At 44.9% G+C, this 14526-nt stretch overlaps 1 protein-coding gene across 1 annotated transcript in view; it reads right to left on the reverse strand.

Annotated features, from left to right (window-relative positions):
* The window catches only part of LOC147453912 (uncharacterized), a 33246-nt gene extending 18966 nt beyond the window's left edge, over window positions 1-14280 (reverse strand). The window contains exon 1 of the mRNA XM_086515979.1: window positions 13986-14280. Coding sequence (XP_086372105.1) covers window positions 13986-14153 — 168 coding nt within the window. The 5' untranslated portion in view covers window positions 14154-14280. The remainder of the gene's footprint in view (window positions 1-13985) is intronic.
* Between the last annotated feature and the right edge of the window lie 246 nt (window positions 14281-14526).

Raw genomic sequence — 14526 nt, forward strand, 5'->3', positions numbered from 1 at the left:
TGTTGAGAGCGCTATAATCGATGCACATTCTCCAAGATCCGTCTTTCTTCAAAACCAACGACACTGGAGAGCAATACGGTGAAGTACTAGGTTGGACAAGACCCTTTTTCCAAGAGGTCTTTCACTGGGTTCAGAATGTTTTCATTCTATACTCGGCTCACACGATAAGGTGGCCGATTCGGTGGCGTGCTTCCAGGTATCAGATCAATGGTTTGATCTTCATGCCCTCTGAAAAGCAATCGGCATGAGTGTCGAGAAAAATCTTGGAGTTCTTTTGATCAGGTCAAAACATATTCAACCTTTATCCATCGTTCAGTTCTCTCCCAAAAGAGTGAGTAAGAAACTGAAGTTCATCAAGTACAATCTCTAAGCCCTTCATTTATCAAAGTCGCTTTCTCGGCCCGGTAGTCAACCACGGCGTAGTTCTTGTGGTGCCAAGGGATCCTGAGTGGACGTCACTCGCGCCCTGAACACCCCTGTCATTGCAAACGAAGTTTGCCAATGCTCGGTGTAATGGAAACATCCCATTCGGGTGCCAGTCGAACTACCTCCGCCTGTGGCGTCAGTCTGTCGGGCGTAATTTCCAAATCGAGCCGCCAATTCCAAGTGAAAAGAAGTTGGCCTTGGCTCCTTCAAAAGAGCTTCCTGATCCTTCACTTTGCCCCAAATGCTGGCAAAGTTTGTACTTTCATTCATTAGATTCGGTGCAGGTTCCACGCCATGTGGTACCCAGTTCTGTTTTTCTATCTGCCTTTTCTGCAACGTTCCTCAGCTGCTCTCGAACTCTCAGGCCTGTCGTCGTCTTTATCATTCTGTTCTTTTTGTGCCTTTTTAGGGCACTTCGCGGAGATATGTCCATGTTCCCCACATCCAAAGCACATCCCCTCTCTGATGAAGCGAGCTCTCTCCTCAGGAGTAAGCTTGGGTCGTGCATCCTTTTTTTCTCTGGGTTGCTCTTTTTCTTTCTACTTTCATTCCCAGAAGTCCGTTCGGCTCATTGTGTCATGGCCTCATCTGTGGGGTAGGTCAGACTGCCAGAGTGAATGGCAAAGCCCCACTTCGCATGACTCATCAACTCCTGAATAGAAGCCGACTTCTGTTCCAAGCAGTGATCTCGGATCTCTGTAGGTAGACCCAAGGTAAACCGCTCAATCTGTTCTCTGAACGAGATCTTCTAGAATGAAGAGGCGGGTAGAAAAGAGCTCCAGAATCTTTCACAATAAGCATTGATTGTATCTTTCTTGGTCATCCGAAGACGGTTCCAAGCAGCTCGTATATCTCGTTCATATTCTTGCGTCAACCAAGAAGAAATAAAAAGCTTCTTAAATTTCAGCCATTTAACTGGCGCAGTCTTGTTTAAAAGAAGCGTGGACCACCAAGTACGAGCATTCCTCTTAAAGTAAGAGGCAGCTCTCCGAATCTTGGAGTGCTCTGAATAGCGTCCTCCCGTGAAAGCAATGTTAAACTGCTGTATAAAAGACGAAGCCTTCGAAGCATCTGAGTATCCTGAAAAGTATCAAACTTGATCGAGTGGCCACCTTCCTTAAACTCTTGGACTTTCTTGCTTTTATCTTCGAGAAAGTCATACTGGTTTGCTTTGTAAAAATTCTTCTTGTTCGCATAAAACTTTCCGTCATCGGAATCTAAGCTGTCTGTAGACGAGTCCTCAGTAGAACAATCAGTCTCTGGGCGAGATGTAGCCTTCTTTGCCTTTTTCTTGCCCTTTTCCGAAGCTTTGTTTCTTGCTTCGCTTTTTACCTTTTCTATCTTCTTCGCTCGAATCCGAGGAGCTAGAAGAACTATAAGAAGAAGAAGAAGAAGAAGAAGAAGAACTGGGTAGTCCTTCAAATCGAACACGCTTCTTCTGTTTCTTTGCCTTGTCAAAAGTCGACTGACGACCCAAATAACCTGGAAAGTCAATGCTTTTTTTCTACTTTTTGCCGTGCTTTTTGGCTTTCTTTTGCTCGTCAAAAAGCTGAGCAATCCGTGCATCAACCACGTTCTCCACTTCCTTCTCCGTAAATTTTCTTGGAGACAGAAGGTTTCTTGAGAGAGGGTTTCGGGAGTGGTGTTGTGGTTCTCTGCCACTCCATCTGTACCTCTTCCAAAGAGGTCTGGTTCATATATTTTGCCATCTTCGGGTCCTTGGCAAAAATTGAGCATCATCTTTGTTGCATCGCCGATCAACTGTCGACGCTCCATCTCTCGCCGCTCCGCCTAAGTAGGCCAAGGCGGGCCATACTCTCTACCGGAATCTTCGTTGTGATCCCTGTCCGCATATCCAGATGCAGAGGGAGTCGACTGATCATTGCCTGAAGCCATAGGTGCTGCGGAAAAAAATTCGGGGATCAGATTTCCCGTAGAAGAGAAATCGGCCGTGCTCTGATACCACTGTAACAGACTTGGACACTCCTAGTCAAGAATCAACCGCGACAGCACCAAATAACCACTTCAAAACAAGTCACAGATCACAATAGATGTACACTGGCCCGGCGGAGTTCCGTGCCTAGAGATATTGGCCCCAAAGACTGGCGCCCCTTTCGGTATTTCTTTTTATATTAATCAGTTCAAGGTACAAGAGAGCGGTTAGAGTTTCACTCTCAGACTCTGCGTCCAGATGCTCTGAGAAGTGAAACCCTCACCACTTATTTAAAGATACAAGGGATGCCCAAAAGCAGAGCCCCAAAAGCTTTTAAAATAAAAAGCATCAGTTCTCTCTCTCTCTTACAGAGTCTTTTTTTTTTTTATATAAAAAAAAGCAAAATTCGCGTCGCTCATCATTTTCCAAAAAAAAAATTAAAAAAATAAAAAATTTCAGCCTCCGCGATTTCCAAAAATTAGGGTTTGCAAGAATTTTAGGGTTTTTGGCAGAAATTAGGGTTTCTGTTGTCCGCCACGTCATCACTTTGTGACAGGCGGAAGCCTTCTCGCTTCTCCTTCGCGATGAAGTACCTGCAAACACACACGCAAACACACGACAACAATTCGTATGGCGAATCCACAATAGATACCTGTCGCTCTTGCACGGGGAAAGCCGACTTTCGTGCTTCGTAGTCTCGCGATCTCTTGCGTTATCTGGCGGCAAAGTCTTCTCTTGCTGACGTTGGTAACTCCTTCAGTGAGGGCATGTGGTGCTTTTATAGCTCCTTGACCATGGCACGAATAGCTGCTCGCGTAGAGATCGCGGCCGTTTTTTCTTTTCTACCCGAAATAAGGAGAGAGAATTCGCTGGCTGGTTTTGTTGCTTTATTTTCTAAGTGGCTGCCCACTTATTAAGTGGACAGCCGACATATTTTAGAATTGGTTTGAACCTGCCCAAAAACTCTTATAAGTTTAAAACAATGCTTTTCACAACACTTCCTAGGCGTCCCTGGATGCAACCACATGAACAAATGCAATGCAGACATAGATTCCTCGCGGGAAAGCGTTTGCTCTTCCCGGAAAACTCGTTCAAATTTTCCCGCTTTTTAAGAAAAGCTTCTCAGAACCCATCTTTATTCTTGTGCTTGCGTCTTTACGCGTATTCCTCTTTCCCAGTTCAGATTTCCTCCCGACTATGGATATCCCCTTTCCGATGCACCCATCACCCACCTTGTGACGCATCAGGAATACCCATCACCTAGTCCTTTCCTACCGAACTTACAGTACAATCCCCTTCACGATGCTCTATGTCACCCATCCTATGACGCATCAGAGATGTCCGTTCCCGGATGGTCAAATACTTCTTTCCGATGCTCCCTGTCACCCATTCGATGTGACGCATCAGAAGTACCCATTCCTGGTGGCCTTACAGATATTCCGGTTCTCAGTGCCCCCGTCATTACTTTCAATGACACACTAGGAATACTCTGTACTCGGATGTCTCCAGTGAGAAAAACCCTCACTTAAAATTCCAATAATTCATTTAGAATTATTTTTCCGGGTGTTCAAAGCGAGAAAACCCTCTCACTTATAAATCCAATAATTATTTTTATGTCATAAAGCCAACTTAGCAACAGTTAGGGTTTCAGTAGAATTAGGGTTTTTGATTTTAGGATTAGGGTTTTTGATTTTAGGGTTAGGGTTTCGACACGTCAACAGTTTGTTACATCTCCCCTTCTTGAAAGAGAGTAATCGTCCGCGATTACACCATATCTGCAAAACAACTCAAGTTAGCTCAAAAATTTCCGAGGGTCATTCCAAGACACATTCCGAGGGACAATCAGTTTGCTCTTTTTATTAAGGAGTTAGCTTCTCCTTTCTGCTCTTTTAATCAAGGAGTTAGCTTCTCCTTTCGTCCAAATCGGAACTCTTGATATTCCGGCGTACTAAAATTAGCCATCACACCCAGACCGCACTGATCTTCCACGGGTGTCTTGATGCACTAAAATTACATACCCAGGCAATCTCATCCAATTAGGAATATTCAGTGGTTGGCACATCACAATGCAACACAAATGCTTACATATATATGTTACAAGACATAGAAACATAAAGCCGCCGATGAACACTCCTCCCGCATAACCTAACAAGGTCCGGGCCGGGAGATATTCAACGATTCCCTCATCACTCCTCCTGCATAACCTAAAAAGGTCCGGGCCGGGAGATATAGAGGTCTTTTACACCCAAATGCCCCTCAGACCGCAGCCTAAATCGTTTGGAGGTGCTGAGAGCAACCACTGCTCAGACTTCTTAATACTCCTCCCGCATAACCATCTAGGTCCGGGCCGAGAGTCACAACAACAATTATTTTACAAGCATACAACCAAACGCTCCCCAGGCATCGGCCTGCGTTGTTCAGACGTTTTCAAACATACAACGAAACGCTCCCCAAGCATCGGCCTGCGTCGTTCTGAGGTTCAAACAATACCAAAACAATATTTCTTACTTCTCCACCCGGGAGTAAAATCACCAATCATTGAAACCAGTATCAAACCAGAGTCAAACAATTCAAATCGACAACAAAACAGGTTCAAAACAGATACCATCCATTTCAAACAAATTCCAAACAAATCACCAAACAAGATCAAACAAAACTCAAACTTAAAAAGCAATCTCGACATCAATCGAGCTCGAAAAGTCGATTGACTTTCCATTTTGAAACCTACACCAAAAATTAGGGTTAGGTTCCTTCCATGAGGTTGTAGCCGAGCACATCATGGTCCGTCAGCTCTTGGACAAACAATGTTGCTTTGGCGGCGATGGTAGTCCCAAGATAGCAATCGCACTAAACCTCCAAGGTCATCTGCTCTTGAAGAGACATCTACTGAGAGATGTCGAGAAATTTCAAGATATAATCTGCTAGGGTTTCCATGGCAAGCATTTCAGGATACCCCCCTCTGCCAAAAGTTGCACTCCGAAGGAAGATGTCAGAAACCATATAACTTCGGGCAATTTTTTTTTTTCTTGAAAGCTTGCCAAGTACTTGGAGTGTGCGGCTTGGTAGCTATAGACATCAACATCTGCATGGCACTACTTTTGAGAAAAACAGTGACTCGAAACAAATATCGGATCCTCCTTTGCAAGTGATCTTAATGGCTTATGCCTTGTAAGACATGAGTGGTGAAGACGGGAGCGCGCCCGATGCGCGATGAAGTAAGGGTGGGAGTGGCTATTAAGTCCAGGTTGGAGGGCGAAGATGCCTCAAATAAATTTCCATAGCTCTGTCTGCTCTTTTGAAGGACCGGTATGCTTTCAAAAAAGCACACGCCTAATGCTCTGATACCACTGTCACAAGACGGGGACCATGTGCCAATAGAAAAGAACAGACTGAATAGACTTTTAGCACTTCAATAACAGTTGAACTGAAAGAGAGAAACGACACGCGACACGAAGTGGCGGAATTCCACCCCAGAGAGTATTGGCCCCAAACCTTGGCGCCCCTTTCGGTATTTCTTTATATTGCATCAACACAGTACAAGCTGGTACTCCAGACTCTGCACCTTCTCCAGGAAGCATGCCAGAGAATGAGCCCTAGCCTCATATTTAAAGGCCCTTGGCCTAAAAAGCAATTACAGTGAAAAGCCTTCAAAACTCAAAAGCTCGGAGTCCAAAAAACAATGCCAAAAGCTGCCAGCTTTTCGTAAATCGCGCTGGTGTCCGTACAGCAGGCCACGTGTCAACCCGCCACGTCAGCAAATCTGGGTTAGGGTTAGGGTTATGGTTTCGTACAAACTTAGGGTTTCTAATTTTCGGGATAGCGTTTCAACAGAATAGGGTTTTGGGCAAAATTAGGGTTTTTGATTTTAGGGTTAGGATTTCAGCAGAATTAGGGTTTCGAACAAAATTAGGGTTTTTGATTTTAGGGTTAGGGTTTCAACAGAATTAGGGTTTTGGGCAGAATTAGGGTTTTTGATTTTAGGGTTAGGGATTCGACACGTCAGCAGTTTGTTACACTAGTCATCTCATCCGTTCAGAAGTCTTGATGCACGTAGATCCCTGTGTAGCCATCTCATGCAGGAACTCTTGATGCAATCACCACAGTATCCAATCATCTCATTCATATAGGAATCTTGATGCACTAGAATCATTCAACATGCATTATCATTCATTCAATCAAATTTATCATTCTTATCTCGAATCGAAAGGATATGCGATTCATTCTTGAGCTTCCGTCGCCCTCGATGTCACCATCTCATCCTCGATTTCACTTGCAAAACCAAGGTGGTACCAAACGTACTGTACGTGGCGTATATGTACGTATTGTACGTTGTTCCGTACAGGAAAAATTTTTACGTACGTAAAAATACGTACTCTTGTAAAAAAACCGTAAAGTACAAAATTTTCTAGGACATTTCCAATAAAAAACAAGAGAGAAGCCAACAACTTATAAAGACATTCAAAGACACATTTTACAAGACAACCATATACTGTGTAACTATTGCAAGAGATTTGGATTTTTATTTTAAATCAGCACTGTACGGGCTTCCCACACCCCCCCCAAAAAAAAAAAAAAAGCGTACAAATCGTTCCATACGGTACAGATCTGTGCATAGTGTCCGTACGGTACGGAACGGATCAGTACGTACGTTTTGATCCAACCTTGTGCAAAACAGGCAAGGAGATGGCTCACCTCGTTGCAAAAGAGTGGATGCCCACTCCATGCTTCCCAATCCATGCAGAAGCGAGTTTCTCGCTCCTATTTCCGGTTATCTATTCACAAACAGCCAGATGCCAACACAACAAGATCTCTTTTAGTGTCCTTTCCAATATTTGGTTCATCTTCTGGTCAACACTTTTGTTCCAGATCTTTCCGCGAGTAAAGCTTCCACTTTTCCGCACTCCTCTGTCCTTTCAGCTTTCATCTCGTCCTGAGAGGAGAATCGATGGCCTCACACCATCTTGAGTTGAGGTAATCTCATCAATCGGGTAATCTTCAGGTGTTTCGCAAATCTCGGGTCTCTAGAGTACATCAATGTTTTCACACCCATGTCAACCTACAGTGGACGCTTGTATTCTGCTTTGGCAAACTTCTCCACCCAAAAAAAAAAGTTTGCCCAAATCTTCATTCTTTTCTTCAGTTCCCGCGTCGGATTTCAACTTTTCTTTGCCTTCCCGTTGAGCGGTGTTATCTCCATCAGATTCTTCACGAGAACCCATGTGTGATATGGAATTCTTAATGGCTTTATGCCCTGTAAGACACAGCGATGAAGACGGGAGCCCGCCCGATGCACGATGTACAAAGGGTGGGAATGGCTAATAAGTCCAGGGTCGGGGCCCAAGTGCCCTTTCTGCTCTTTGATAGGACCGGTATGCTTTGAGAAAAGCACACGCTTGATGCTCTGATACCACTGTAACAACCTTGGACACCCCAAGTCAAGATTCTACCGCGACAACAGAGATTCACTTCAAAATACTTCATACCACTGTAACAAGCTTGGACACTCCAAGCAAGAAATCAATAGCAACACACGAACAGAAACTTCATAATCATTGTACTTTAATGGAGAGAGAAAGAGTCGACATGGCCTAGCGCAGTTCCATGCCAAGAGATACTGGCCCCAAAGACTAGCACCCCTTTTGGTATTTCTTTTATATTAATATTTGAGCAAAGTACAATAGCCCGCGGGTGCTCTCTCTCATACTTTGCATCCAGATGCTCTGCAAAGTGAGCCCCTTGGGTCACTTATAAAGGTTTTAAAGGTTGCTAAAAACAAACCCCAAAAGCATTATCTCAAAAATCTGCCAGCCAAAAGCAGCCAACAGTAATTGCCGAAATCCGTACGCACTGCCACATCAGCAAATCAGTTTAGCCTGCGGAAATCCGTACAATTAGTCAACGTGAAAGCGGAGGGTCCGTACGCTGCCACATCAGCCAGTCAGCGCATAATCCAGGAGTCCTTTTGGCTTGGGGTGGGCAGCGCTACACAGTGGGGTTTCAGATCTTGCCATTGTCTATCCGGTTAGGCATCCGGTGCCTGGACCGGCCTAGATTTCTCTCTTTTGGCACTGTTTTGCAGGAATTATGGTGCTGTTTTTTCTCTGTTTTCAGCCCTCCGACGGCTGTGCACACAGAGATAAACCCCTTCCAGATCCTCTGCACCACTCCGGACCCTGCCGGGAGTGTAAGAGCACGCTGAAAATCGCTGGACAGCAGCGTTTTTGTCACCTTGCAGTCGTGTTTTTGGGTGGACAGCAGCCTCTTGACTTGTGTTTTTCACAGAGGACGTTGCTACCTCTTGCCAGGACACCATCCGGTGGTGGTCCATGCGGTTTCTCAGTGCATGGTATCTTCAACATCGGCTTGATCATCTACAAGCGTACGATCCTTGGGAGATCCATTCATTCCACCCATCATTCGGCGGTTGCGCACTCCAGAGGGGATGGTGATGTGTGGTTTGTTATGAACACCCCTTTGCACTCATCAGAGGAGTTCACACGAGATATGGCCATGCTCATGGCATATGGGATTTTGACATTCTTAGAGAAGACACCACCATCTTGGGTGGACAGACACTTACCACTTGACCTCGACACGTCCAATCACTTGCTTACACAGGAGCATCTACATGGACTTAGGGAAAGGATCTTGGATTGCTTCATGAACAGGTTCATTGCTTGGATCTATAGACTGGAGTGGGACTTCAGTGCTTTAGACTCTCTTGGAGAGTTTACTCGCAAGATGTGAGAGATCGAGCATCATCACGCCACTCCATCTGGAGTCACCCGAAGCTTGGCTTGGATGGTATTGCAGTTGCTCTTCTACACTCCCTGATCATTTGGATTGCTACCTTCAGAGTTGCTTACACTCACCCTCGGTAACCTTACAGCAGACTTATCCCCCGACCCACTCCCAGCTCATTCACACTGAGAGCCACACCGAGATTCGGTTTGGTGACGCTGTTGGCGTGGATTTTGTTTGGTTTGACACCTGAGCATTGGAGGCAGGAGATACAGGCGAGACGGCGAAGACAAATTGGTCTCACCTTTCCTCTTCTCAGAGATTATTCACAACGCAGACTGTTCAATCTGGCTTCCCTTCTTCATACAGGATGATCACGGTGCAAACAGCTTGGTCTGACCATACCTCTTCGAAGGCCCTTCACAACGCAGACTATTGAATCTGGCTTCCCTTCTTCATACAAGATGACCACGATGCAGACAGCTTGGTTTGACCACACCTCTTCTCAGAGGCCCTTACAATGCAGACTATTGAGTCTGGCTTTCCCCTCATCTTGGATTACCCTACCTACTGACAGGACACTATCATGTGTGGTGGGGTCCGTGTGGTCTCCCAGTGACTGCTACAGCTTACAGTAGCTTCTATAGTGCAGACTGTTTAGTTTGGCTTACCTTGTTTCAGAGGACGTTTACGGTGCAGATTGCTACATCTAGCCTTCCTGGAGTTTGTCACAGCTTAGTCACCTAGCCACCTTGGGTTGCAGGTTCATGCATTGACAGGCTTCCGATCATTCTCATGACGGTTCCTTGGCTTCCCCATTTTCTCCAGACAATTTGACTATAAACACCACAGATCTTATTGGGCACGACACTAGCAGGTCTATTGGCACTTCTTTTACGACAAGGAGTTGTTTTCGCACTCAGTTCGAGACCTTCGTACAGTACCTTCACCTTATGTCGACGGAGTACAGCAATTTGCTACACTGCTCGTGACGGCACTTTACCACGGAGATCTCTCGGAGGTTGGGACACCCCAAACTGCTGCAGACATGGCAACAAACATCTTCATCATTTGCCTCATATCTTCGGCTTCATGCGGTTTGTTCGGCATCAAGTGCTGAGAGGGGGTGTTAGATTTACACCACTCTGTTGCTTCAGACAAGTTTAGGGCACTTCCTTGTACGGCTAGTGTCCCCACGCTGGCCACCCATAGTCTAGGTTGTACCTTGTCCAGCTGCCCGAGTTTGGGGCCGGCCTGCCGCCCACCTTGGGCACTCATATATATGGGGCCAAGGGGGGTACACATATCACAGATTGACATTGTACTGGTCTTTCATGCTTTGGTAGTCAGGGGGGCCTGATCGCCTCCTCTTCCCCACTCTAGCCTTTTTGTTCTCTCTCTCTCTCTCTCTCTCTCTCTCTCTCTCTCTCTCTCTCTCACACACACACACACACACGCTTCCGCACGCGCACTCACAATCATGCAAACCAAAATCTTATAACTGGAAGATATGAGAGTGATCGGCCTACACTATCGAAGGGAAGATGCATTTCCACCCCTCGGGATAAGAGAAATGAGCCCCAATGCCATAGTGGGAGGCATCTCTTCTATAGCAAAAACATGATGCAAACTGTCACGTGCACATCTAACCGTATGTGCATGTGGACAAGCTAACTCCTATTTCTAGGGTTTAGGACAGCCTAGGAAGTGTTCTAGCACCATTGTGAGCATGTACGCAGGACATGCATGTCCAGGTACTTTAGATTAATTGCATACCCTCTGATTGCACATGAGCATAGCCAGTGTCTGCTAGGTGTAGGCACTAGGAAGTGTTCCCATATAGTTGCATTAGTACCCAGCCTAGGTATTTACCTTCATGTGAAGCACCTATTATAAGTGAGTTTATTAACTCGTTAATAAGTGACATGAGCATAGCCTGTGTCTACTAGGTGTAGGCAATGGGGAGTCTTCATAAAATTGCATTAGTACCCAGCCTAGGTATTTACCTGCATGTGAAGCACATCTTATAATTGAGTTTATTAACTCGGCCCTAGCCTCATAGCCAGTTCACAGTTCCATGCCAGATCAGCCCTAGAGTTTTCAATTTCCAGCCCTTAGCCTCGCAAATCCAAGCATCTGCCATCTACCGCAAGATCCCATCAACATCTCAGCATCTAGGACCATTGTTTCAGCATTTTGTGCAATCTAAAGCAAATACTTCTCTAGCGATACGGAGGGGGGGCCTTTGGAGGGGGATTTGGGACCCCATCTAGTGTTGATCTTCTCTCTTTCTCTCTATCATAGTATCATTCACAGAACCTTCATTCAGAATATCACTCTCTTTTCTCTCTAGTCTTTGCACATCTCACATGAAGTAAAAGGAACTCTCTCATGAAGTAAAAGGAACCTTGAGTATGCACTAAGCACTCATCCTGAGCATTCACCATTAATCACTTCTCCTACATATTACACAAACCATAGAGCATAACTAGACTGAGCACATCCCAAAATTGCAAGAAAATTTGTCATGTCATGGACAGGCACCATCAATACCAACCATCTCCTCCATAGTGAAAGGAGCCAATAAATTGTGACTCATATCCTCTGTAATTAGCAGGCACGCATGAGACCAAATCTCTTGTCTAGCATACAAAACATCATCAATTTTCTGACCTACTATAAACAAGAACTCAAATAGATAGCTCCCTGAAATGTGCAAAGAAATCCTTACTCATCCTATCAGCTTTAGATATCCATGTTGATACGGAAGTCTGATAGGAGATTTCAGATTTCTCTGTCTAAATGAGGCCAAAAATCTCTCTTGTCAATCTCGCGCTCTTCCACGAACCCATCTCCTAAAAACACCTCTAGCTATCTGTATATTCTTATGAAACGATTGTAACTCTCTTTCCCTGCGAAACAAAGCTTGTCGCTGCATCCCAGCTACGACGACCATCCCAGCTATCTGTCAGCAAGCCTAAGATGATGCAATATTGCATGCAGCCAAATGAGTCGCTAGATCTGTAGAACTAGTGACCAAACATCCTGAATCATCCGAGATGGCCGAGCATCTTGCAACACCGAGGCAAGAATACGTAACCCTCATCTCGGTATAGAGGAAGTATAAAATCTCAGATGTAGAGAAACTAGGGCATGATTAGATAGCACCGTATCAGGCCAAAAGTATATTCCACCATGAGATGCTTTCCAAGAACCAATGTAAAAAATCCGGCGAGAATTTACAATCCGGATCATAGCACAACAAAATGAAGTAGCCGAAGCAATGTTGAATGAACTCAATGATAGCACTTGCCCGGCTTCCACACACATATTGGGGAGAAGCCGTAGCTACTACTCATCTTGTTCCCGAGGAGCTTTCATATTATCTTTGGTATCTATGAAGGAGGTGGACCATTTGGGCCTCGAGGGGTTCACTTGGCTAGCTCCTAGTCAAAGTTGTCGTTACTTGGGCTTCAGCGTTCCAAGTGGTTATTGACATTTTTGTGCAGTAGTAGTTTGAGCCAGTTCTGCAATATATTCAAAAAAAGCTCTGACATCGGTCCTCACAGCCTCCCCCACATCCTATGCAATCAATAGTTACCTAGAACAAGAAATTGGAACGGGGAACAAGGAACGACAACGAGCATGAAATGCCATTCCCTATTACGGATACTCGAGTCTAAAACATGGAACGGCGATTCGGAACGGGAAGTTGGAATGAGAAGAAGGAATAGAGACCTAAAAATGGACATTCCCTGTAAGTATGATGCAATCAAGCATTTCATGGTGTGCACATTCGACCCAAGACGAAGATCTACGAGCACAAGGGATTGTCCACCATTTGGAGGAAAATTGGAGCGAGATTCGCATCGAGTTGCTCAAGTCATTGCGGCTATCCACGCTCAAAGACAGTAATCTTCACAAGTTGCAACCCTGCACTTCATCCGATTCATCTTATCCACTATCACCTTGACAACATCTTGGTCTGCTAGCATCCCTAAGCGTATCGTGTCTCCTAGTTGGCCTTCTACTGCTAGCAATGATGTAAAGCCTGTAGATTTGTCATACTCCTATTAGTTTGCCATACTTTCATACTATTTGGCATATGATATGCGATTCATATGATCAAACATACGAACCATGCTTCATCTATATTGTGGATTGAAAAACTCTCTCTGTTAAATGATGCTAAATAGTAAATGGCGTGTGCAAGTTTTGTGGCTGTCCAGTTTTGAACTAGAAGGAGCATTTGATTTTACACGCAGCATGCTCTTTTGGGTATGGAATGGTATTCAAGGTGTGGAATTTCATACGGATCCAAACATTACTCTCTCCATGCTTCAATACCCACATGCACTTGTAATATGGTTGCAATATGGAAAAACCATGGTAGAGCCTTTGGTGTGGTGCTCTGAATAATGCTAATCGTCCATGTTTTCTCTTGTGCCCCTGGCTCCAGTTAAACATCTTGATGGATTGATAACCTCTGACTGATATGTTCACCATATCCTCACCTTCCTCAATAAAATTATTCATGTTTTTTTAAAAAGAACATTCTAGATAGACTTTGAGGCATACACCGCATAAACGTGAGGCGTGATGTCAATGTACAGCATACTGCGATTTGAACCTAAAGTTTTGATTGCACCTCAGTGTTGGACTTGTAGTGAATTGCCAAATGACCTTGAGTAATCAGAATACTAGAAGCAGCTAACATATGAAAGAAAGCTACCTACTGTTGTGCTGAGAATCCTTACAAGAAAGTATTTGCACATGAATGAGAGCCCATCGCCCATCATCGAGCAAAAATGACAGTATTTGACTCACCTATTAACCATCATGAGCGGGCAGCCAGATCAATGCAGTAAAAGCAGAATTCGCTAACCTTTCTGAAGTTCCGAAGCTTGAGATGGCAAGCAGCACGGTTGCTGTGGAGAGCAACCTTGTGCTGAAGAAGCTTCGCGGCCGCCAGGGCATCACTGTAGAGCTGGAGTGCTTCCTCATAGCTCCCTTCCCTGTATTTCTGATGGGCTCTTTCTGTTCTTGAACCCATGTGGGCTGCACACAGAATGCCGAAGAACACGTTACTCCATGCATCTACAGGGAATCATTGCGCTCCTTCTCTCTCTCTCTCTCTCTCTCTCTCTCTCTCTCGACCATAAATTGTGGGTCTTCGTTTATCATCCTGATCCACGATTGAGTCTGGACAAACAACGACAGCATAGGCCTAGTTTACATTTGGCCAAAAAGGTCGAAAGGCCCAAAAACACCCCCAATGGCCCGTGTAGCATGAGAGCTGCCCAATGGCTATTTGGAGATTGGACAAGGAGCATGCAAATTGTCACACACATCTTCGCAGCCAATGATTTCCTTTCTTTATCTAATACACATGCAAGTATTGTGATCTAGTTCAACATGCATGGAAC

The sequence above is a fragment of the Adiantum capillus-veneris genome, chromosome 7, assembly GCF_014529385.1.
Source record: "Adiantum capillus-veneris isolate H3 chromosome 7, ASM1452938v2, whole genome shotgun sequence".
NCBI lineage: Eukaryota > Viridiplantae > Streptophyta > Polypodiopsida > Polypodiales > Pteridaceae > Adiantum > Adiantum capillus-veneris.